Here is a 26,804-nt window from a genome sequence, read left to right as displayed (position 1 = left end):
CCCACAAATTCTGTAGTTGGTACAAAGCAGTGTACCTCTACCCCTGTTCTGGCCCCATTCCTTGGCAGCATGGATCCATTGAAACCACCTGTCAAAAGACTCCTGCAGCCCTGGCTGACCCTGGGGCCTCTCTAACGTGGACGGCTGCCTCTGAAGAGGGGAAGTGACAGACTAAACCCCATACAAAGGGATGCTGGGCTCTTCTATTTGATCATCATAGGCTCAGGTGCTAAAATGTTGAATAAAGAAGTTACTGCTGCCAAGTCAAGCTGGCAGGTGGGTCCAGTTATCTGTAACTGGGTTAGAAAGGTGTGAGAGATCTTTTTTTATGGTGCAGAGGAGGTTCTGGAGTGAAGGAATGTTAGCAACTAAATGCAGAGAGTAAGTTTGGGCTGATGTTTGTGATGGGTTGTATTGAGAACTCACAAACAACCAAACCCCATGAACTTGAGGAGGGGCATTTGGACAGGTAAATTGAGGTCTGTGTGCTGTGGCTGAAGTAGGGAATCGGCCTATTAAAAAGGGATGTACTGTATTCATTTAGATGGAATAAATGGTGCTAATTTTACAGGATTAGGACAAAATAAATAAACATTATGAATAGGTGCAAGAAAACCAGACAGAAAAATTGAATTAGTTTAAACAAAAATGGCCAACGGATATAAGTGAAGCGCTATGGTGAGATCATACCTGGTAAACAAGAAAATGTGGGCAGAAAGTTACCCATGCCAAGGTTGGCCTTATGAAAATGGATTTAATTGGTGGATAAAATAATGAGGATAAAATATGCTGTTAACTTTTACCCCTTTTGGGGTTCTTAAAAGAGACTGAAAAAAAGAAGAATCACCCCTGCTCCCCCCCCCCCCCAGCTCATCCTGTGACCTGCCAGCAGTGCTGCTCATCTTGACTCATTGCAATTCAGAAGGAGCAGACTAGGTGTCATGGTATCTTTCCCCAATCTGAACCTTAGAGTCTAAAAGTTGGGGTACCAGCATGAATTTCCCTAAGCTTAATTACCAGCTTAGATTTGATAGCTGCCACCAATCAGGACTTGGAGTGCCTGATACACTCTGGTCCCCCCAAAACCTTGCCCGGGGGACCCCCAAGACCCAGACCCCCTGGATCTTAACACAAGGAAAGTAAACTCTTTCCCTCACCAGTGCCTCTCCTAGGCTTTCCCTCCCGGGGTTACCCTGGAAAATCACTGTGATTCAAACTCCTTGAATCACAACACAGAGAAATCAGGTTTGTTTCCCCCCCTTCTCTTCCCCCCCTTAGCTATCTGTTTATGACACTAGGTTAAGGGACTTTCTCCCCAAGAGGAAGGACAGCTGGCCTTGCTACTATTTAAGGACCTTAGTTTTCACCTGTGAGTGTTGAAAGTTGTCACATTATCATGGCATCCAATCCTCAGTCTGTCAGTGGGGATATTTAATTGCCTGCACCACAAAGGCATGTAAAATGCTGTACTGTTTCTTTTCCCCTTGTTGTGTCGCTTTCTTTTCCCTCCTTCTTTCCTCCTGTCCTGTCTCTCATTCTTTTAGCTTTTCATCGCATCCTGAAATCAGTTATATTACATTCATCCAAGCCTGCCTTATCTAAGGAGAAAGGATTAAACCAGAGGACATGGTGATTTAATGGTTTCTTGTGACCTTGAACTCTATGAATTGTTTGAGATATCAGTTGATATAGATTTAATAACAGGCACAATGACTAGGGTGTGGCAGATGAAGAGGAACAGACAGGTTCTTGAGATATGGAACTGGAAAATGGACCTAATTTGGTATGTGTGTCAGCACTGAGTGTAGTCAGCATGTCACATACTGTGGTGGTTCTTTATTATTCACATAGCAGAGTTAGATTTACATCATATTCTGTAGCACTAAAATACACATGGAACTACTGCCCAGAAGAGATGATTGCACCCTAATACTATGCACAAGTGTGGTGCAATGAACACAAAGAACAGACAGTGACATTGTATTTGCTCGTGTGTGTGCTTAGACCTCACCGATTAGGGGAGGAGGGGCTAAGAGTGATTTGAAGAGAGACAGGGAGGGTGCTTGGCAACTATTGATTGGGAGGCCTTTCCAAGCATAGGGAGTAGTGTGTAAGACGGCATGGAGGCTGGAATGGCTGAAGCAAACTGAGAGAGGGGACTGGGTGGAGCTAGGGTGACCAGGTGTCCGGTTTTCAACCAGAACACCCAGTCGAAAATGGATCCATCCAGACCCCTCACCCCCTCCTGCACCCAGTGCCCCAGCCTGAGCCCAGAGCCCCGTCCCACATTCCGAATCCCTTGGTCAGAGCCTGGAGAACCCTCCTCCACTCCAAATCCCTCTTCCCTGGTCCCACCCCAGAGTCTGCACCCCCAGCTGGAGCTCTCTCGCATCCCAACCCACTGCCTCAGCCTGGAGCCCCCTCCTGCACTCTGAACACCTCATTTCTGGCCCCACCCCAGAGCCTGCACCCTCAGCCAGAGCCCTCACCCCCTCCGACACCCTAGTCCCCTAAGACAGCCCATTGAAAATGAGTGAGTGAGGATGGGGAGAGTGAGCGACAGAGCGAAGAGGGATGGAGTGAGTGGGAGTGGGGCCTCACAAAAGGGGTGGGGGCTGCACAGGGCCTTGTAGGAGGGGCGGGACAGGGGCAAGGGTGTTCGGTTTTGTGCGAGTAGAAAGTTAGCAACCCTAGGTGGAGTACAGGGAGCACTTTTATCACTCCAGTATCTAAAGGCAGGTCTACATTAGGGCTGGAGGTGGAACTTCCAACTTGGGTAGACATTCCTGCACTAGCTCTGATTTAGCTAGCAGTTTGGCTGCAGCTGTATGGGTAGTAGGACAGGTTAGGTATCCCAAGTATTAAACCTAGAATCTCAGATGGGATTTTACTTGAGGTGGCTAACCTATTGCACTGCCTGTGCAGCTGCAGCTACACTGGTATTTTTAGCTCGCTGGCTTGATCAAAGCTAGCATGGGTATGTCTACCAATGCTAGAAACTACACCTTCAGTTCCAGTGTAGACATGCTGTCAGTGACAGGTTATAGTTCAGATGTGATCTTGGGGATGGTGGGGGAGGACCTATGCTTTCTATTGTACAGACCTGTTATAATTCATACATGAAGTTATGTCTATTCCAATTTACTGCATGATCCTTCTCATGGGATTTTACTGATTCCAGAGGGGGATACAGGCACTCTTCCTACCATGCCTTGCATGTATGGGACTTGATATAGGATTTGCCTTCTCTGCTGCAAAACTATGTATTTTTCACACCATGATAAACATATAATGTAATTGAATTGTTCCTGTTTTTTTAATCTCCTAAAGGGAAATGATGCAGATTCTGTTATGGAACGTGGCATAGAAACAGAATAGTACAACATCTAAGAACTCTGCACACATGCACCATCACTGCAAAACCACATTGTCCAATGCTGCATTCCAAAGATGCCTAAGTTCTGAAGGACTCTGAAGCAGAGTTGCCACATTCACCAATGTCTTTTAAAAGTCCCCAGTTTATTTCCAAACTATGTTATAATCAACATATTATATTTGGCAAAGTACCTGTAGAATTATTTTAATTCTCAGCATTAAGAAAACAGCAAATTATGTAGGAACACAAGCACAGCAAAACAGAAGGAACTAGGTGCTGACATTTTGTCACTGGCTTCAATAGCAGCAGCACTGGGTACTGTACGTTTCTGTAAATTTCACTCACTAAGTAAAGCTGTGAGGTAAGTGTTGGATCAAACAAACATTGTAAGAGTTCTTGAAAATATTTGGCGGTGCTTCTGACCGCAGGATTCTTGTGGAGTCTAGTAAATGATCTTTTACAGTAAGCACTGTGGGGCAGGAGCTGTCTTCGTCTTTGTACAGTGCCTAGCAAAATGGGGTCTTGGTCCATGACTAGGGCTCCTGTGTTCTACTTCTGTACAAATAATAAATAGTAAAACTTCAGTAATTGTCCTAGAACGTCTGTGTGCCTCTAGTACAGTGCTAAAATGTTATTGTTTCTCTGGATTTTACATTGATTTTTAAATGAGAACGTTTCCATGCCAGATAAAAAGAACAAAAAACTGAAACACACAGGGCACATTACATAGAAAGGAATGAATCTTATAAATTAACTGGCAAAAACAAAATGCAAGTATGAGGGAGGTGAGTAGTGTCCTTTGAAAGGGAGAATTCTGTGTATTATTTTCAGAGGCCCAGCATTGAAATACCACATTTTGTCGTCATTCTCACACTGAGTGAGAGAATCTGCGTCAGGTTTGAGTGTTTTTCCAAGAGGTATCAACAAAAATAGCTCTGCAAGCATCCATTTCTATTGCCTGATGTCAAGGTAGATTGAGTCAGATTTGTTTTCTCTCCTCTTCGGCTGTTTCATTGCCAGAACAGAAGGGCACTGATATAGAATTTTTTTCCCCATCTCGTGCAAGTAGTTCTCTTAGTGTCATACCATTGCCAAGAGCTGATGTGCCTGATGAAGGTTTTCTGTGCAAAGAGAGACAGATGATGGTGTGATAAGGGATTTCACTTCTTTTGCCATGTTGGATGATGTGATAGTTTGTAGACTAAGGCTTTCCTGCCATGAGGCAGTCCGCGGTGGAGAAGGAGGGCATGGTGCAGAGGATAAACCAGAGGCCCATGGCACATTCTGGCTGGCAAGACAGAATAACTCACAGGACCCTCAGCACATTGCATGCTTGGATGCTCCAAATAGGTGTTTCCCAGTTCCTGCTGTCTGCTCTGTGTAGGGTTGAAAAATAGTCCCTGGCAATGGCTCGAAATATTGACATTTTCTGATCAGTTACTCATGGGGAAATGTTCGTACCATTTGACCAGCTACCACCAGTGTCTGGTTTGAACAGTAAGAATATTGGACTAGATTCTGTCACTTGCTCTGCTCCTTATTGCACCGCTGTAGCAGTGTAAAGGGAGCAGAAAGCCACTTGATTTCTGAAGCAGGGGAGACCCTGGTACACAGAGAGCTGGAAAAGCTGCTCCTTCACTCCATTATTACTCCCTAGCATGTCAGTGAAGGGGGGAGGGTTTAGTGTATGGCCCTTTGGCTGCTCTAATTGCATGGCAGCTAGCATAAAATTGGCCCTGAAATCAGCAAGCCTCAACTGTCTCCCTTGTGGCCCGTTTCCATCCCTCTCAGATGTGCCCAGCTGAGAATCTGGCCTGTTGTTTTATTTTATAAGCTCAAACCTTAAGTAACAGTCACTGGCAATGCACACTGCACATTCAGAACTCCAAATGTTTTCCCTGCATGTCTGGGGAGGGGTGGTTAGGATAGTGGAGATGGCGTCTAGATGTGTTATAGAGGGTTTACTTTAGTATATTCAGTGGGTATTTATTAGAGTGGGATGAGAACTCTCATTATTCTGTCCCCAGCTTTGCTATTGTGAAAGCTAGCTTGTGAAATGGCGGCCTGGACAACAGTTGAGACTCTTCAACCTGAAGTAAACAAATAAAGGCAGGACAGTAGCAAGGATTTTCAGGAAGCTGGGTCTGACCCCATCCATCATAAAATGTAATATGGACCATTTTGCTGTAAGGATCGTTTGTAGTGAAGTCAGCAGCCCTCTCGCTTACTGCATAGTCCAAACCTGGGCTTCAAGATACCCTGTATCTACGCTATATATTGTAATACACTAGGGAGTACATACTGCCTTTAGTTAGTGAGAGAGCTAGAGCTGAAGAGAGAAGTACATGAGGTCTTTTGATGTCCAGCAGCTGGTATAAAAGAATCACCTTTATATTCTCTACTGGCGTGTTCTGACTCTCTCCTGCAGTGATGGATGCTACATATGCTTTGTTACTTTAGGATTTGAATTATGTCTATGCTGTACCTTTAGTTCATTCTAACGTACTCAAACTGTATTCAGGTTGTACTGTGACAGTGTTCATATATTTCTTATGAATTCCCCCCTTCTCTCTAAATTGGATTATTTAGAATTCCCAATTCCTTGAATCTTTCTGCGTAGGTGATGCAGTATTAAATACTGTTAATAAGTTTAATTAACTCCTGTACAGATCCTGTGAAGAAGCTATCACTTAATGTTATCACTTCACATTAAGCAATGTTATAATAAATTAACTAGATTGATTTTTCCCTCGTGGTTTGTGTGCGCTCATCCTTGCTTTATGGTATGGAAATTTAAATAATCCTTTCTTAAATTCTAGTTAATGTGAACACTGGTTTAAAATTAGGTTGAGGAAGTCTGCTCAGACTGAAATGTAACAGTTTAGCGTGCTCCAAGGGGAGAGCTGAACAGACAGTACTAGCTGTATTTCTCACAATCTGTGTGTCTTTGCATTGGCTTGTGATCAATTTTTGAAGAGGTTATGCATTTTCTGTGGCATGCTGTACACCCTCAGCTCTGACTGAAATCACTGCCCCCCATAGTACTTGTGTTGTGAGTGTAAAGGCCTGTAGATGAGCATGGAATTATCAAAAGGAGTCGTTTGGTACTCCGGGATGGATCTTGTTCTCTTCTGTTGGAGCTGTTCCACTTCCTATAAATCATTAACTATTCATTAGAACAGGCACTGAAATCCTGGGTGAGTGGCCTAACCACAGGGCTATGGAGTCACTCGCTCTTTTTTTGCTGGCCCAGTGACGCTCTAAGTATTTTATACAAAGTGGAACAGCTTTAACAGGAGTGAGTGAGAGAAAGAAACACCCCGGAGTAGCCAACAGCCCACTGGGAGGGAAATGACCTGAGACCAGATCCTTACTCCAGTGTGAGGATGTCTTCTACATCTTAGGGGAGTGCCCTTACCACTGAGTTGTTGGGCATAAGAGGGGCACTGCTTCCTCCTACTGTGAATCTAGCCCTTTATTTCTTTGCTGTTGTTTCAATTTTAGGCACTTTTAATATTTCATTGTTTCATTTGACCCAAAAAAACAATTTTCCACATTTTTTGATTTGCCAAAATCTGTGCAAAGATACAGGGCACAACTTCTATTGAAGCAAATGGGACCTGTGTATTACACGGCAGACTAGTTCCCCACAATATTTAATATTTGTTTCCTTCTGAGTTTTTGACTATCCCATGTGAATATACCTTACAATAATGTGCTTTCATGCTCTTTAGAGAAAGCTAAGATGTGAGTATTTTTTCTGATGTAACTATTTTATAAGCTAAATTGGGAGTTTACAATAGAGGTATAGATATTTTTTTGTTTCATGATTAAGAGCTGAAAGTTGTAAACTGAGCTGAAGGTAACGCCTGCTGAGCTGCATCTGTACAGCTGTCTATCAAAACACCGCTATAACAAGGATCTCCATTCAGACCCCGCAGATAATAGATTTTTGACTGACAGAACAGTTTGTGGTATATGGCGATAACATTGCATGTATATCCAGAATAACAAAATGACTAACAGTGGAAGATTGTTAGACAGTCTGTTGCTAGCCTGTTCTAAACCAGGATCACTAACAAACTCACTGAGCTTGAAGTCTGTTGATGGAGAGCCTTCTAATAACTTATTCTGTAAGGCCACATTCTGTCTTCATTTATACCCATGTGACTTCTTTGATTCCACTTCACAGACATCATTAGAGTTATGGACTGAAGACAAAATTTGACCAAGTGACCAAGGACCTGAAGAACTCTGTGGTTCAAAAGCTTGTCTCTGGTCCAATGAAAGATATTGCCTCACCCACCTTGTCTCTCCAGTATTTGGCAAATCAGAGTAATGTTTTGCACTTTGACCCCTCTCATCCTTGAGACCCATGAAGTCAGGGTCAGTGAATTCTGAAAAAAATGCAAATACAGACTATTTTGTTATATTCCAGAATGAATTTGGTATAGAATCTCCAAGGGATCAACTTATGTAAACAAAGTTACTCACATGAAAGATCTAGAATCAACCATTTAAAACATGATGAAAATTTGTGGCTACAGGCTATGAAATATTTTCAGTGCAAGGTACTGCAGAAATGCTATTTGGAATTTAATGCCCATTCCTCAAATCAGTTAATTGTGCTCAATTATGGCACTTAGATACTTTAAAATGAATGAGTAAGGCTTGACTGTCTGGTGCCTCTTGATAGATTTGCTGGTATTCTGGCCTGTTAAGTTTTATTCTCACACCACTCTGAGGACACTGCTTTTTCATGAAACCTGCTATATAAATCCATTATTACTGTTTCTTTTGTAGTTTGATTGAAATCTTGTGGGCTAACGCACATGCTGATTTTCTTTAAAAAAAAAAAATCTGAGGCAGAATGACAGTTATTTGTCTTCATCTGTACAAGTAAGTATACATGTGATGTTCCCTTGGTAAACTAATCCAAAGGTACAACAAATCGTGGGGTAATGGGCATAATGCAGGGGAATAGAAGAGTAAAAGCAGTCCTCTAGAATAGATGAAGAAAATAAATTGAAGAGTGAACACAGACAATGAAATTATTTTTTTTAAGAAACAAAAAACCTATTGTGTTACAGATGAACATGAAACAGTGGTTGTGATTGCTACAGGAATGTTATGCAGTCATGAATGGGAGGAGAGATGGTCTGTGTGCTTACAGGTGAGAGGTGTTTCTTTAATTAGTCTCTCCATAAAGACATATAGTGCACAGTAGGAGGAAAAGTTAAGGAACTCCTGGTCCAGGGTACTAGAAAGAGCTTCTGGCTGCGCACACAGAGAGTGAGATCCAGGGAAGGCTGAAAGATTCATGGGCTTGGGTAACTTTTGAGCAATGAGCATCACTAACGGTGAAGCCAGTCCTATCAATCAGAAGGTAAAGATGACTGCATGGCAATTAAGTCTTTGTTTTTTAAACACTCATCCCAAGAGTTTTCCAGATGCGAGTGCATCTTTGTAGGGTGATATTTGGTTAGACTAATGGATCTCTGAGATCTTATCAAAGGTTTACTTCATGTTGACCTTGAAGTTTACAGCCAGACCAGTTATATAACCATTAAACTGTCCAGGGCCACATAACATAGAAAGAACTATGAAAACACCTATTAAACTGTACATCTTTTCTGGGCTAATTATACAAACGTGCTGTATTATTTATAACATTGCATTGCTTTAGAAATTGTGCTCGGGTGTTTTTTGGTTGTTTTTTTTTTCTTCATTTTTCTGCACTACTAAATTTTGCTCTTAATATTTTCAGAGCTGCATGTTGAGAATGTGGATGTAGGACAGTAGTGGTCCCGAGTGGTGCTGTAACATTAAATATTAAATAACTGTTTAAAACATCAGCCCAGAGGAAAATCAGAAGTCAGCCAAATTTTAAACCATGAAATTTAATAGGAAGGCAAAGAAGATTTCTCAATTTATACTGACTGCTCCTTTGCAAACTTTAAAAGAAGGCAATCTTTCTGCAGTGGGGTTACTTCTTCAAATCACTTTAGCTGTCTAAGAAGCCACCCTAGTGCATGAACCTGTTTACCCTTTGCAAGAACATGCCAATCCAAATAATCAGAGCTACTATAGCTTTACTGGGCTGAGAAGTGCAATAGAACTTTTTATCAGCTCTCTGTGCATCTAGTGGTAGCTAACCAGGCTCAACAAAATACAGCAATATATCCTAAGAGAAGCTTTGGGATACCAAAAGAATTGGGTGGATGGAGCACTTGTCATGGTGATATTGTCACACTTGTAATATTATACCATACAAAGCTAATGTGGTTAGAAAGAACGGAGGTAGGCAAGGCCTTTGGAGACAGCACATGGTGTCCAGAGAGACATATGCACTTTCTGGATGGGTTCTGAACCTGTGAAAGAGAAATGTTGTCATTCTCTTCTACAAAATAATTAGGTTTCTAAACACCTGTTTTAAAAGATGTGCTATATAGATTTGTGCTGTGTTCTGAAGGACACCAAGATGTTGCATACTCAGGGGTACAAGAATACATAAATACTTTCCTTTTCTAAGTAGCAATTGCTGTAATTGGCACAGGGATGTGGGACTGTGATTAGGAGGAGAGGTGGCCTACAATAAAAATTCTCTACTAAAACTTTGTTCACATGATGGAAAAGGTTTGAGAACCCTTGCCCTGAATATTCTCCAAGGGTTAACAGTATATCCTTAAACTGGTTTGTTATTTTGATTTCATGTTTAGATAGGAATTTGATTTCTTAATCAAGTTGGCCAATTGACAAGAAAGCTAATGCCTCAAACCAAAGTTGTGTAACTCTCCAGCTGCAGATACAAATTGCAAAATACGCTAAATTGGAACATATGCACCACCAGCTTCTAAAGCACTTTTGGAAGAAGCTGCATGTTTCAGCATGTGTCTTTTCTTTTTTTGGGTAGAGAGGCCAACAATCCTCCTGTCTCAGAAACTAACCAATGGAAAGGATTTACTGACAAGGGATCTCAGCTTTGATGTTCTGTTTTCTGTAGCTGGGTGAATAGTCCATTAAAGTTAATAGGAGACCTGCCCCTGGAGGAGGGAAGGCAGGGTCTGAAGTGCCTACACACTCAGGTCCATGTCTTCCGCCTCTAGGCCCTGCAGAGGCTCCTTTATGGTGCAGGTAGTCCGGCGTGGAGAGTACAGGCACACGGCTTCCTGGGCCGCTTCCGAGGGCTCCGATACGACCGGCAGCTCCTTTATCTCGATCAGAGAGGTCTTCCTCGAGACCTCTCCGGGCTGCTGGTCTTCTACCAGGACCTCCTCTGGACCTGGAAACTGTTCTCAGCGACCAGGTCTGCGGCAGCCACTGAGGGGGCAGATTTCCTCACGGAGCCCCTGCTACACAATCCCCAGCTCCGTGTGCAGGTGGCAGAGTCCCCCTCAGTGCGCCAGAGGTTGGTTCTGGCAGAAGTCACCAAAGTTAGAGACCTCCTGGATTACGACTGGCGAGACTGGCTGGATCCCCTGACGCTCGCTCGGTGTATGGGGTTTTCCAGGCCTTGTACTCCCCAGCGTGTACTTCAGGAGGTGAGGGCTGCTTTGCTGTCCATTGCTCGGGCCTACCTCGAACGGGTCCTGCACGGGGGCACGCCCTGCCCACCTTCCACCCCACGGCCTTTTCATTGGGCCCCTGCCCCTTCTCTGTGAGCTGGCTGCATGACTTGCAGCCAGTCTACTTCCAGACTGTGCCATGGAAGCATCTATACATGCTCGTGCTTCACACCCTTCACTTCCTCACCCTCGTGTCCCGACCTGTCACCCTCCTGCCACTTCTGGAGGGTGAGGAGCCCTGGTGGGCCAGCCTATACTCCATCCTGGTCCCAAGGCCCGCTGGGGATACACCTGGTGTGTATTTGGCACAGTTTACCCCGTCCTGCCCCTTTTGTGGTGTGAGGGAGATTCTGGCGCACATTTACTTGGCGTGCGCCAGGTTGCAGCCCCTATACTGGTTCCTCACGAATATTCTGTTACATTTCTGGCTGCATTTTTCCCCTCACCTCCTTCTCTACGCACTCCCTATCTGTGGCCCCACAAAGTCACGGGACCTCCTGGTCAACCTGCTACTGGCCCTGGCTAAAACGGCCATCTATAAAACCAGGGAGAGGAGGTTGGAGACTCCTGTGACTGTGGGGCCTGTTTCCAGGCAGAGTTCCTCTGGGTGGCATCCACTGGCTCCCTTGATGCGTTCGAGGAGCAGTGGGTACTGTCCGGGTTCTCTGCTTGGTGTCCCTGTGAGGCTCTCTTCTTTTGACCCTTTGACTGCGCTTCTGTCCCTGTTGTTTCATTAGTTGTCCCCCGGAATCATTTGGTTTCCTAGTCCTGTAAATCCTCCCCTTCTCTACTTTAGCAGTGGGCGGGCTTTTGCCCACCTACTTTCTGGAACCCAATAGATACAGCAGGGAGAAAACAGAATGCCAGATGAGTGCTGCCATGTGGGTCTGAAAGTAGAATTTTGTGCAAAGGTTACGTTTTGTAATATCAAAAATTCCAAAATTAAAAACGTGCTGCTTTTAGATGTGTCAGCATTACCCTTTGAGAATAGTCATAAGCTTCTTAATTCTCTTGTTGATGTATGTTAAAATTAGGTACATTATTTTTATTACTCGTGGTGTAGTAGGTAAAATATTTCCTTATTTATAGATGGAAAAAATGTGAAGTATAACAGATGGGAAGGAGGGCTGGCCCATGGATTAGTGATTCTAACAAGCTGATCCAAAGCCTGTTTAAACCAATGGCAAGACTCAGTAGGTTTTTCCCCACATCTCAAGTCTTTTTCATCTCTTGATTTGGAAGCAGTTGCTCAGCACTGAATAGGAATGAGACCCCCTTTGCCAGTTTAGAAGCAGCAATCACTCACTACAGAGAGAGTCATGTCCAGCTCCTCTTGACCAGAAAGAGGAGGGTTATTATGTGGAGCTCAGGGTTTGAGAGTGGGAAAAAGAGAGAGAAAGTGTTGGCAAATGTACAGTTGCAGTGTGGGTATGGAGAATTTATCAGCCTTGCCCAGCAGAAGACACAACCTCCCCATAACTGTAATAGTCTTTTTTACAGCCTGTATAATCTGTACAGGTTAGCCTCTGAAATGTTCCTTTGAGTGCCTCCACTAGGGTTTTAATAAAGAGATATGTTTTATAACCCCAGAAAATTGTTACAGTAACAGTGTTATGTTAGTCACAGCCCAGCTCAGTAAACAGTATGGAATCTAAATGCCAAGAGAACAATATGTACATATCATCGCAGCTCGACCCTTGTGATCTGTTGCCTGAGCTCTCACTGCATCAGTCTTTGAAGTACATTTAGAGTTTCCATTACAGTTACTACAGCTTCACCTCTACCTGTTAGGTAAGTTTCAAACTAACGAGCCTTAACTTGGCAAAACTTGTCCATGGCTGCATGCTAGGCGTAAGTAAAAACTGCTTGGTTTGGAGGTGTGACATTATTGTATGTGAGCGCTACTGGAAACCATTGTGCAGTGCACTTTTTCAAACATGACAAGGAAGATGTGAGTCAATGCAAAGTCTTTACTAAAGAGACTAGTGGGAAGTCTGGAAGCAAAGTGGGATGTTATTTCCATGTCAAAATCCAAGATGCTCTGGGAACATACTCAAAGCTGTGGATTTAGTTTGCCTTGATGTTTATTCACATGAAGAAAAGAATACTTAGCAGCTATAGTTATCCACATACATTCCTATTTGAGTTGGCAAAGCTGAAAGTCTGCAGAATATAGGAATGGATTTCTTCACAGTTTAGTTATATGATTGTGCACACTTACAATGTTTGTGCAATAATATCTAATTGAAGGTGTGAAATGTGAAGTAATTATGTGTAAACTGGAGAGTTATAGCTATTAACCAAAGCTCATTCTGTTTCATAACAATTAATATTCCAATATCATGCTAATATATAGTAAGTGTTACAAACAACCACCATGTCCATACAGATATCCTGGTCAGAAGAGGAGACTGAAAATGGGATCTACTGCAATAAAATCCAGATCTCTGACAAGCGCTGCCTCCTACCAGAGCTCCTTTAGCTACACAGAAGTAACAGTCTGGAGCCAAGCACTAGAGAGAAAATGGCTATATGCACTGAACAATTGCATTATAATAGATACAAGCAAAAAGAATTGTGTGTACACAGTATTAGCACAGCAGTACTTAATCTACAGTAAAACAGTAATAGGACACATAATGTCATGTCCATATATTAGACCAAATTCTGCACTGAGTACACCAAAGGCCACTGGGTTTGCACAGGTCATAAATCAGGGTACAAAGTGGGCTACTATGTTTAAAGCTACATTAGCATTAAGAGCCTAAATTCAGTACTAATAAAATGTATCTCAATACAGAAAAATGAAAGAGAGAGAACAACAAAAAGGGAAAAAGTAGATTGTTAATCTCCAGCTCCTAGTATCATCCAGTCACATTAACAAGAATTCCTGTAAGCTCTCTCTGGCACGTTTGATGCAAAGGTCAGTCAGCTTAATGCTTCTAGAGGTTCCCAACACTAAATTAACTCTGCAAGGCAGGCAGGCAAAACGTTTGGAGACCAAGGTATTTTTTAAAACAATGCAGCAGACAAAGCCATTGGACTCTGCTAAGTGACTAGCTGAGCTGCTTTGATTATATTGTTCAAGGAACCAATTTTATTAGCTGATGAAGTAGTTAAGAGTTTACTGTAATTTTTTGGTGCAGTACTAACGGCCCTGATTCCGAGTGTGTTTCAGCACATACCTAAATTTAAGTATCTAAGTAATTGCATTGATTCAAAGATATAGCAAGCTGACTTGGAAAGGTTCTCTCTTTCCCTTTATTCATTTTTCCTATTGGTCTGCATCTTTCTGGAACATCTGTAAAATGTCATTACTAGTATAAAGTTAGAAGGCTTGAGAGGTTGGGAAATCTATTTTGGCAAGTCTGCACTTCTCACCAAGAAGACACATCATGTTGAACAAGAGCAGTCAAGTCTCTCACTGCATTCCTGAGAAGTACTTTAGAACATACTGCCAGTCTACTCATCTTGGGAGAACGTTTGATGTTGTAAGTGGATAGACAGTCACCATAGTATATCAGTTTCCCATATGAAGTACTGAGCCAGCCGTTAATCAAGTAAGAGCAGTGATTGTGCCGAGTCAGGTGAGATCTCTTTAAAGTGGTATGTTTATTAAATGCATTTGGAGCTCCCACATTTTGCCCAGGTGAAGGCCAAGTTGGCAGAATGTCCCAAGTCTGAAGGCTGTACATAATTGGCATGAGATGGAGCAGATTGCAGCTGCTCTCTTCTTTTAATCGGATGTTAATGCATGAAAGCTACAATTATCAGAGTGGAAGTGCCAAAGAGGAGTCACCCAGGCATTAACTCTTCTTGTGGACTGTGTGACTGACCATCCTGATTGCTGTCTGTGACAGCTGTTCTCAGGGCTGATATCAAAGCAGACAGTACTTTCCTGATAACAAAAGGTAGGGGCATTGATAACCAGGGAAATATTAAATAGGCGACAGTCTGAAGACATGGTCTGAAGCTACAGAAGCTGCTAGCCAAGAAGCATGGATGGATTCAAGTGGGTGGAAGATTCCCCTAGCTCCCTAGCCAATGTGAGTAGAGGGGAAAGAAGAGTTGTCTACCAAATCTCACACATCCCTTGGTTTGATTCCCATTCACTACCCTCTTGCTTCCTATCTCATCTTGCACTTACATGTGTTGCCCTAGGGCTGCAGTAATTTCTCATTCCCAACCAATGGACACTTAAGAGTATATGATATACAATAGTAGTTAGACTGGAACAGTGTAAGGAGCTCTTTTTTCATTTTCCATGGATCGGGTCCTCACCTTCCTCTGCACCAGCTCTAACCAACTTTTGTCTCTGTACATGATCATGTATGGGCCTTACACATCCTTTATTGCTGATCCATTTTCTAAAATGATTTAACCTAGTTACAGAAATGTTAAGACTGATTTTCTTCACATACTCTGCTAGAATTTTGGGCATTTCTTTGAAATTCTACAAACATTTTAAGATAAGTTTTTAGCTATCTAAGGAAATTCTCATTAAAATGTATGGGAATTGGGTATCCAAATCTCCTAGGCAGCTTTGTAGATATTGCACTATAAAATCTTTTGAGTAACCCTGTTACAACATAGCAGAGAGTTTATTCAGATCACTATTTCTGGAGTACGAGATAAATGTTTACAAGTAAAAAAACAACTCTAATGCTGTGGTTCCATCATTTGCAGCAGTTGTTGTGTAGGCAAATACTACTACAGGGGCATACATATTAATTTATGCAGCGATAGAAGCAACAGTACAGTAAAATGACAAGTAGTTTGTCCCATTGTTGCCTGCCTGCTATGCTGAATCTGAACGATGAAGCAATTACAATTACTTCGTTGAGTGGGTTGGGATTTTTTGTGTTTGCACATCTTCATGTTAGAGCCTAAGCTTATTGCTGTTAAGTTATATATTGAAAATGACTAACCCCAACTGCATCATATTTCTTTTCCCATATCTTTTTTATTTTCCACCTAAAATTAGTAGCAGAGCGCTTTTGATGCAAACTGTAAACATCTTAACACAATGCCATTCAGCTGAAGTACAACAGGAAAGAGTGTTATATAATGAAATTAAGGAAAGTGTGTCAGTCATTTTCTTAAGTGAGGCCACTGTACTGTACGTGCAGCAACTGCATTTTAAATGATACTGGAAAATAGAGACCTGCCGTCGACTGCAGGGCTTGAGTTTAACTATTATTATATTTATAGCTGTGTAAATGGTTTTGGTACTTTATAAGCCATAGAATAAAATATAGTTCCTGTCCTGAATAGCTTGCATTGTAACCCAGGGAGACAAAATGTAAGACTATCAGCAGGCTCTTTGTGTTATAGCTCTGTGGTTGCCCATGCTGCTTTGCAGACCATTGGATACTGTCTGAGACCTGAGGAAGTTGCTATTAAGGGCAGGTCTACACTATGAGGCTAACTCGTCCTAAGTTAGGCAACTCCAGCTACATGAGTAATGTAGCTGGAGTCAGCGTACCTTAGGTCAACTTATTGCGGTGTCCACACCGCAGTGGGTTGATGGGAGAAACTCTCCCGTCTACTTACAGTGTGTCAGCCAAGATGGCAGTCATCACATAAGTGGGGTCTCTTCCAGGATTCAAACAGCTGTGGGCCTCAAAGGCTGAAGATGAGCCTCATTTGAGGAGGGGGAGTGTGTAGCACATAAGTGAGTGTGTGTTACAGGCCCCTCTCTGTGCCTGATACACAGAGGATATGAGTCGTTTCAGCCCCCCCAACTATATAGGTATGTGATGGAGAAGGCAACTGACATTATGTAAAGGCTTGGCAGTGAGATGAGAAGTATGTGATATTAAATCAAGAGAATAAACTCTCAGTATGCAACCTACATGGTAGCCAGTCAGGTAGGCTCATTTCACTTCTTACTGCTGTAAATCAGGACTGTTACAACAATGGTGTATATGAGAAGAGAATTAGGCTTGATGGTGAAATCTGGCCCCCTTTGAACTCAAGGGAGTTTTGCCATTGACTTCAGTGAGGTCAGGATTTAATCCAATATCTTCACACCAGGCAAAGAGCAAACCAGATGATAGACAAAATGCTTTTTCAAAACGAGGGCACATTTTTATTTAGAAATGGAAGTTTATATTATTTATAAAAGGTTTATAAACAATCAGGTGTTATAAACATATTGCAGACATGAGTATTATGTATTTTTGGATGGTTATAAGCACATCAAAAGAGAGTTTTATAGATGGTTATAAGTAGCCTGTTGACCTGATGGACTCTAACAGTCTATAACAATTATTTATTAAAACACCTAATCATTTAAACCTTTACAAACTCTTTTAAATAATGTGAGCAAAGCCAGCTTAGGGCTTTGGTTTACAGAGACACTGGCTGATGCAGGGCTCAGTACCATCTGTGTGCTATCTATATTTGACACCAACAAACAGTCATAAAGACACAGCTTAAACACAGGGCTGCTTTTTTACCCTCTAACAGAACCAAGGAAACCCATTTCTCCTGTGTCAAATGGCTTGCAGAATGTTTCTGATGCATCCATTCACAGTCTATAGCCCATACAACACCTCAGTTTGCAGAGCCGTAAAACATGTAACTGAAAAGTGCCTTTGGCAGGCAAAATGTGTAATGAATTGCAGGAGTTGAGCCAAGTATTTGTTATGAACCAGCCCTAATGACGTAGCTCATTTATACAAAGTCATTTCTACCTCCAAGTATATCTTTCTTGGGGTACGTCTTCACTACCCAGCGGATTGGCGGGTAGTAATCGATCTATCGGGGACTGATTTATCACGTCTTGTCTAGATGCAATAAATTGATCCCCAAATGCACTCCCCGTTGACTCTAGAACTCCACCAGAGCAAGCAGCGGTAGCGGAGTCAACAGGAGAGCTGCGGCCATCAATCCCGTGCCATGAGGACCTGAGGTAAATCGATCTAAGATACTTCAACTTCAGCTACGCTATTCATGTAGCTGAAGTTGCATATCTTAGATTGATTCTCCCCCCCTCCCCCGGTGTAGACCAGCCTTTGGAGAAACTCTTCAGGTCCCTATGCTCTGCTATTGGTCGATAATTTAAGGTATAACACTGCTGGCAATCTTTTAGGAGTCCTGTTCCACCCCCACCCCTCCCCTGTGCTACTGACCTTCAGTATGTTCCCTGAAATTGTTTAATCCATAATGGAATTGGTGACTCATTTAGAGCAAACTAACTTTCAAATTAACTTCGAGAGCATCCATAGTCCTACTTCAGGCTGGCTTCATTATGGATTGGTGATAATGCTGACACTCCCTGGCATGGCCTACCCTCATCGTGGGTCACGGCACATATTCCGTGGGCCTGCTACTCTCATTCCCACACTATGGCCCTCCAGGGAGGGGGTTATAATCTGCTTGAAGTACAGAGCAGACTCAGATTACTTTCTCTCTTGAACAAAATAAGAAACCAGGCACAGAACTGAATTATAATTCAATCCCTGGCCTGCTCCTGTGGCAGCACAGCTACATGCAGTCTCTTGCTCAGAGCTAGTGGTAAATCCACAACTCAGTTACTGATGGGTCTGCCAGCTGACACACTGATCATGTCTTTTCCAGTTTTAAGACTGTTTATAGGAAATGTGCTAATATCAGTTTGCTGTCCATTTATTTCTTCAGGCTATAATGGTCCATGAACCTCAATCTAAACCATCTCAACTACAGAGTTAATTGAATGGATATTTTAGAGTGCTCAGTATATATTAATTATATTTAACACACATCTAGTATTAATTATTGTATTTATTTAGATGTAATAAAGACAGATATCTATTAAATACCAACTGATTTGTTAGGTCATTGATGTTTGCTGACTCTGTACTAGACCTTGTAGCAGTTAAGCTTCACTGAATATTGCATGTTAATTGTTAGTCAATTGATTTAAGTAGCTAAACCAGTTACATTATTTTTCTTGCAAACCTAAATGAATTCAGGTTATTAACATTGATATTATAAATTATATAGCTAATATGAATGTGTCTACCCAGACAGTGGTCTCAAGTGTTTTACTGTTAATTGAAACAATAAACCAATGTAGGACTATACATAAATGGCATGAGAGAGCCTATGGGCTTTATGTAGGGGATCTTGATTTCATCCTTGTGCTAAACCAGGCAAAATTTCCTTTGAAAGCTGCCTGACATGGAGTAACAGAAAACCTTTTGCAGTTCCGTTTCATGTGTTCGGAGAGCAAGCTTAAGACATTCTACAGCTAAAGCTAATAGAGAAACTTACTGCAAAAGTTGATTGATGCAGATTCTGCCAGTCTTTGAAACAATTTTTCTTTATAACAACTTGTCCAGCCCTATAGGTTGTTGAATAACTCATTGTGAATAGAATTCATCATGAATTCTGGCGCCTGGTTTTGTATAATAAGAATATAGGTGAGGTCCTTGCACCACTAAAGTCAATGGGAGTTTTGTGCTGTCTTTCATTAGACTTCAGGCTGATTCAATGTTCTGTCTTCAAAATAATGGGCCCCATGCAAAATGCGGTGCACATTCACAACTGGAAGTCAGTGTTTCTGGATCTGCACATTTCAGGGTAAAAAGTTTTCTTTCTCTGCAGTGGCTGCTGCAGCAAAATACAGCAGTGACAGGTTTCAATGGCCTTCTGCAGGGCTAAGCAAAAGAAGCCTCCTTAGAGAGCTGTGTGGATGGTGGAACCCCAGAGGTCAACCATTTAAAACTTCACCTTGAACATGTGTCAGAAGTCTGTGAATCGCTTGGAGGAGAGGCTGTCTCAGTCTGTGTGGAGTAGTGGGTCTTTCATACACAAGGTGCAAATGACCACAGTAATTTTATGAACTTTGCCATGAGAAAAAATGCAAAAAAGATCATATTAGAAGGGTTTTTTAAAGCAGACAACTATCACTGAAAGGTAGTTATTGTAACTGCTCACACTTGGTATGAGTGAGAGAGGGCTGGGCAGTGGAGGAAGGGGAAGGAGGTCAGCAGGAATATTTTCCATGGAGTTAAACATGGTAGTTTTGAATTGTTCCCCTTGATTGATTGATTTGCATTGGCAGAGTCTTGCAAACTCCACCACATGAATTGCGTGACTTGGCAGTTCTGGAGCAGGGTTCACTGTTCCAGGACCTGGCTCATAAGGAAACTCTTACATTCCTTCATCTCGCTATCCTGGCTATTTCCTGCCTGCGCATGATTAGAAGACTTTCCAATACCAGAGGTGACATTCTTTATCTGAATACTAGGTTTGTGCAGTAGTTCCTGCGGAATGTGGCAACATGAATCATACAAACTATGTTGCTGGTAGTACTGAGCTTATGAGAGGACCAATATTTGTGTAATACCAATTAAGCAATTTCATCTCTGCAGCTCTGTATCTTACAGATGAACAAGAGGCTGCTTCTGTTCAGCTAGACCAGTCACGTTTTGAATCTCACTGGCATTTTTACATACACTTTCTGCCCAATTTGTCCTTCATTATATTTTTATAAACTAGATCTGATCTTTCCTTTTAGTTGCTTGTATACTGGTGGCCTGAACTCCCCTTAAACAAAGCAACGTGTCTTCCCTAGAATCTGCTCAAAAAATGCACTAAAATGCTTCAGGGGCAATTAACAGCAACCAAACAATTTTACTGAGCAGACAGAAGATAGTCAATAGTACATTTTACTTGAGATGTTTAGTGCTCCATTATCAGCTAGCTGTTTCCTCCAGTACATGTTAGTATCGCTTGTTAATGAAGCTCAGGATTTTTTAAATTTAAATGTTTTTTTTTTAAATTCTATTTAATATTAAAGTGACATCCTATATCAAGGCCTAAACTTGTTATAAGCTATTAATAATTTAAAATAAATACAAAATTAATACTTAGTAGTACATATTTGCTGCCAAATTTTAAAGAAAGTCAAATCCCTGAATGGCTGGAAGCAACTGGAGCCTGTTTCTTGAAAACCAGCTTTTGATGAAAGAAGCATCTTCTGCAGGTATAGAGAGAATATTTTCTTCATTTCAGCTACTTCAATTCAATGTTTAGTTCTTTCAAAGTTAAGAAACCAATTGGGAGCTTATTTTTAACTATGAATAAAAACTGAGTGTGAGAGGATGAGCTCTACAAGGTTCTAAAATCTTGAAAGACACGCTTACCAGAAGCAATCAGTTCAGTTCATTACCTACATAAAATATTTCATTTAATAAATCAGCATTAAATTCAAACACATTTTGATAAACTTTTTGTTAAGCTTTTTTTATATGTATCCAGCACTATAAAAGGAGTTTTAACAACAAAAATTAAATTTTTATTTTTTATTGAATTTGGATTCCCATATAAATAGCACTTGACAGAAAACACAAGTAAAAATGTAATCATTTAGTAAATTCACTGTGTGTTAACTTGATTAAAAAAATGTAAAAATTAAGAATCTGAATAAATGTAACTTAAGCTATATAATTGCTTTAGTAAATGTGAACAGATATATGATATCTTCCCAGTTAGCAAAAAGAAGCACCAAAATTAATGTAAAGGCCGTATTTAGTCATAAATATCATATTTTAATGATTATCAGTTAATGAGAATCAACCTTTCCTTAGGAAAACAACTAAAAAGTACAAATACAAAACAGGATTTATATCAAGGTTTCCTGTTTGCTGATTTAAATTATTATTAAAATCCAGTGATTTAAATCAGTCCATGCTGAGCCCAAGTTATTTCTCACAAGGTGATCCCGCCTTAAGGGCCCTTCTGCAGCAGGCCAAGGCACAGCCAATATATCCCTCCTCAGTTTTCCTCCTTTCGAGTCCCCAATAACTCCATGACAGCTCTCCTATCTAATAATACCTTTCCAGATGTTGGTTTATTATGAAAACATAATTCAAAATAGTCTATAAAGTCCTCAAACATACTCCATTTCTAGTACCCAGTGTATATAGTCCTTAAAATTCCACATCTTGTGTAGTCCATCAACATAGCACATACCACACACTGTCTTCGATATTATCTAGGCTCTTCTTTGGTCCTCATCTGTACCATTACCAGAAAAAACACCCTAGTCTTTCCTGCTGGAGTGCAATCTCACTCTTCCCCATGGGACCACCCTGGCTGTCAGCCCTCTGCCATCTACTGGCTCCATCTCTCTGGCATGGAGGTGTCAGTTAGCAGGCCCCTCCACTGCTCACCTCCTTTCAACTCTATCTAGCCCTTGGCTTTGGCTGGCTGACTTAGAAGCCAGCAGTCTACTCTCTCTGCTGCTGTTTGGCCTTCAGCCCTCTCCAGCTCTGGCTTTCTGGCTTGGGGAGGTCAGCCAGCAAAACTCTGCTGCTCTCCTGCCTTCAGCCTTCCTCCAGGAACCATCTACAGCTTCCTTTAAGGATCTCCTGCAGTTTTTTTGTGTCCAGTAGCTCTCACCTGCCCTTTTTCGGATCGAACCACGCAGCTCTCCTCTGCCCTTGTCCTAACTGATTCTCTCTGTTGTTTGGCTGTACCACTTGTATGGCTTAGGTGCCCTCTCTTAAAGCTCAGTTAAGAGATTGCTGACAAGTCACAGGTGCAGTGGCCTCTTTCCTCCTAAAGGGCCACTGTCACCCTATGACACTATACCTGCTGTAAGCATCACTAACTGTAAGCTACTGGTGTTTACCTCTCATATGTGTAGCCAAACCTGCCTCTCCTGGGAATCTAGCAATTTCCTCCAGAAGTTATGTTGTGTTAGGCCTTGCCCAGATCTCCATCCACCTCCCAGTGACTTATATTTTCTGAGCCAGGCCTCGGGGGCAGCAGGTAATCACGGATCTGTCTGTCTGGCTTCCTTCTTCATTTGTCTCTGGCTGGATTGGATCTGTTTGGCTCTGTCCTCTGTTGGGTCTGGCACCCACCTCCTAGGCAGACGGTGTCTGGTTCAGACTGATTTACCGTGACATCGTTGGGTGGGTCAGGCTCCTGCTGGTGCAGCTGGGACTTTGGTTGGGCTTTCTGTTGCGTCTCAGGCTTGGTCTACACTACCAACTTATGTTGGTGTAACTGCATTGCTCAGGGGGGTGGAAAATCCACCCCTGAGCAACACAGTTATTTCAACCTAACACCCAGTGTAGACAGCACTATGTTAATGGGTGGGCTTCTCCTGTCAATATAGCTACCGCCTCTCGCATCTTCACTAAATGCTACAGCTGCACTGGTGCATCCCTCAACCCCAGGTTCTAATCTGTGTTTTCCCTGCCTCTCTCGAAGGAGCCCCCAAAAGACAGACTTGCTGTGTCAAGGGTATGGGGGAGTGGAAAAGTTAGGAACATTCTTTAATTAGGAGCTTCTATCATCTTAGTAATAATAACAAAACCTTTGGGGAGCGAACCATATGTGGATTTGCAGGTGTGCTTATCAACTGTTCACTTGAGACCTCTGGGAAAAAGTCATTCCCACCCGAGGAGCTAGTAGTTAGAGCCCACTACAGAGCTCCAGTCTCACTTGGGTAATGCTGTTCCCTACAGCAGAGCACATTTTTATAATCTAAGAAACCTCATGTATTAGTTGCTGAAAGCATAAAATACTCTCTTGTTAGTGCTGAGATATGAGAAGGGCACGTCATTTAAAAGCACTGTTGGGAGGTGTTTATGTCTTCCTTAATTGCTTGCACTGGTCTGACAACAGGGAAGGTTTTATCCTATGTATTAAGGTTAAAATGAAAATAAAAGCTCTTTGAACATAAGGAAATCAGCCAAAATTTGGTGCTTTAATAGTTGCTTTTTAGCCAAAGACCCAATCTTGCAATCCGCACTCAGGCAAAACTCCCTGCAGCTTGGGCCAAAGGAAGCAAATATGTCCTGAAGAACATAATTGTATAAAAAGACAAAATACTAGGACTGTGATTCCGGAAAGCACTTAGGCAGGTGCTTAACTTTAAATTTAAGCAAGTGCTTGACTCCCATTTATTTCAGCAAGACTTAAGCATGTCCTCAAGAACTTTGCTGAATCAAGGCCCTGGTGATTAGAAACAATCTTCTGAATGAAAAGAATTTATGTTGATTGGTTGAGTGCATTAAGCTTATGATGTAATGGGAGATTAAACGTTGTGCTGCAAAATACGTAAAGCTAAGATCATAGAGTCAATCTCTTTTACCTTTTGCAGGTGGAGATTTACATTTTACCTTTATATATTTACCTATGGAGTCCGGTTCTTGAAAAAGGTAGGAGCTCTCATTATTGTATTATGCTTTTATAACCAGTTACAAATCTGTTTAAAGTTGTACACCTCTACCTCGATATAACGCTGTCCTTGGAAACCAAAAAATCTTACCGCACTATAGGTGAAACCGTGTTGTATTGAACTTGCTTTGATCCACCGGAGTGTGCAGCCCCCCCCCCCCCCCCCGAGCACTGCTTTACTGCGTTATATCCAAATTTGTGTTATATCGGGTGGCGTTATATTGAGGCAGCGGTGTATGCATGTACAATATATAGCAATGGTTTAGAAAATCATCAGTCACCACTAAGAAAGATGTGCTTTGTTTGAATTACAAAATAAGTTGCAATTGGTACTTTGCAGAGAACCCTTGAAGCTACTACTTTTTAAACAAAAAAGAAAAGAACTTTGGAAAAACCATTTGAATGCCAAAAAGGTTGTCGTAACAACATCCCTGGTTTCCCAATAGGTGTTAGGCTGCTCACAGTTCTTGATACAGGATGTATTTATACTTAAAGCATGATTATATTTAGATTGTCCTCATGCTGGGCCCTGTGTTCTCCTGTGTGAAAATAACCCATGTAGGAGAGAGGACTCTCCAGGAAGTTTCCTGTGGATTCTTTGATCAGAAATGAATGTTTGCTCTCAACCCCACTTCACAGGGAAAGCTCAGGGAATTCTGCTCCCTTAACCCCGGCTCAGGACGTAATGAGCATGGTCATGGAGTCTGTTGCAATATTGCAAACTCTGTTTTACTGCAAGTCTTGTGACATATTTTATGTTTTTTTAAAGCCCCAGATGCTGGAATTGGGAAACTCCATAAACATCTCAGCTTTCATTTAAAACAAAGTACAGTTCTAACCTTCATGGTTTGGAGAAAAGCTTGAAAACATGACATAAGTGCGTTGTAAAGGCTTAGTAGCCAGATGGCAAATGAAAAGATCTTTCTTTCTTTCTTTCTTTCTTTCTTTCTTTCTTTCTTTCTTTCTTTCTTTCTTTCTTTCTTTCTATTCATGCTGCTTAAGCCAATCTCCATGATTTTTTGAGATCTGCCTCATGAGGTTGGAATGCTTGAGACTGGAAATACAGCAGATGTGCACATTCTAAAAGAGGTATGGCCAAGCAGAGTGAGAACATGGCCATCTCCTCAGCCAGTTGTCTGAGGCCAGCTCTAATGGGAATATATGCTGCATGTCCAACAAGGAGGAGAAAGAGCTGCTCCTAAGTAAACTTACCTTGTATTCCTGAACTGGGGCACTGTACAGACAAAAAGCTTCCAGATAATGTTCCAAAACTCCACTTCCCCACCCTCTTCTATGGCTGTAGTATCAAAAGCCAAAAGAGGTGATAATGAATGCCATCATGGTGAATAATGCAAGGGAATATTCTGTGACTGGTTTCTATTGTCTTAGTAGGATATGGTCGATATAGTGCTTGCGTCAGAGAGCTGAACTTTGCTGTGGAGTTAGTCAGTTATTGTAGTAAGAGTGATGTGATGCTGAGGAATGAGAAGGGAACCCTGTTTTTATCCCTGGATCTATTACTTTGAAATGTTTCCAGCTCACAAGATATTGTCTGCAAGGAACATAACAGTATGTCAGACAACATTTCTGAGCCTATACTATAATATTGTGAAGCAGGGTGGACTGAGTTTTAAATCAAAGTGATTTAAAACACTGATTTTTTTTAATAATTTTATTTAAATCAGCAAGCAGGAAATCTTGATTTAAATAATTGATTTTAATCTTGTTTTGAATCTGTCCTTTTTAGTTGTATGCCTAAAGGAAGGGTTATTCTCATTGATTGATAACCATTAGAATATGTTGATATGCAACTAACTGAAGCCTTTACAATCAATGTAGTACTTCTTTGTGCTAACCACAAAGATTCATTCTATTTATACACATTTATTTAAGTAATGATATAACTTAATATACATTTATTCCAATTTTTATTAGAAAATGGTGAATGATGCATTTCTTAATTTTTTACTCCAGATTTGTGTCAAGTTGCATTTGGATGGAAATTAGAATTCAATTAAAAATGCACAAAAACAACTTTAAAAATTATTTTTATGAGTTAAACAAATCTATCTTAAATGTGCTGGATACTTAAGAAGAAAGAAACGTAAATTAATCAAATATGTTTCTCATTTAAAACTAACTGATTTATTAACCACAGGAAGGATTAACTGTAGTTCACGAATTAATGGATTGTTGCCGGTTAGCATGAGCTAGATTTTCAAATATATTTAGGTACTTAAAGATGTAGATAGCACCAAACCAGGTTAAGTGCCTAACTCATGTTGAAATCAGTGGGAGTTAGGCACTTACCCTATGTGTCTTTTAAAATCTAGTCCTGCATCCTTCAAGTTTTTTGAATTACTAGAGTTCATCCCCTCCCACCTGGTTTTTATTCAGAGATTCCAAGAGGAAAACAAGCTTTCCTGCTTTTTTTAGCTGCCAGTCAGTTTCGTGACTTTGAGTGAACTAGTCCAAAGGAAAAAAATAATCTTCCTCTCTGCACCTCATAGTTAAACTGAACTATGAAAAATAATTAAGGCAAAAGCTCTTCTGCACCACAGAAAATGAAAGTACTTACATTTGGGAAAATGTGAATATCAGCTTTCTCTCCAGGGTAAAGACTGAAACTAATATACTTACTGAAGCATTATGTGATACATTTATAAAGTTTGAGTGGA

General features: G+C 41.3%; 1 protein-coding gene across 2 annotated transcripts in view; it reads left to right on the top strand.

Annotated features, from left to right (window-relative positions):
* CERS6 (ceramide synthase 6) overlaps positions 1-26,804 on the top strand; it is a 208,603-nt gene that overhangs the window by 86,116 nt on the left and 95,683 nt on the right. For both annotated transcript variants that reach the window (XM_030580681.1, XM_030580683.1), the window contains exon 4: positions 24,050-24,107. In XM_030580681.1, coding sequence (XP_030436541.1) covers positions 24,050-24,107 — 58 coding nt within the window. The remainder of the gene's footprint in view (positions 1-24,049; positions 24,108-26,804) is intronic.

Source organism: Gopherus evgoodei, chromosome 11, assembly GCF_007399415.2.
Source record: "Gopherus evgoodei ecotype Sinaloan lineage chromosome 11, rGopEvg1_v1.p, whole genome shotgun sequence".
In the NCBI taxonomy this organism is placed as follows: Eukaryota; Metazoa; Chordata; order Testudines; family Testudinidae; genus Gopherus; species Gopherus evgoodei.
This window is presented reverse-complemented; position numbering and strand designations above follow the sequence as displayed.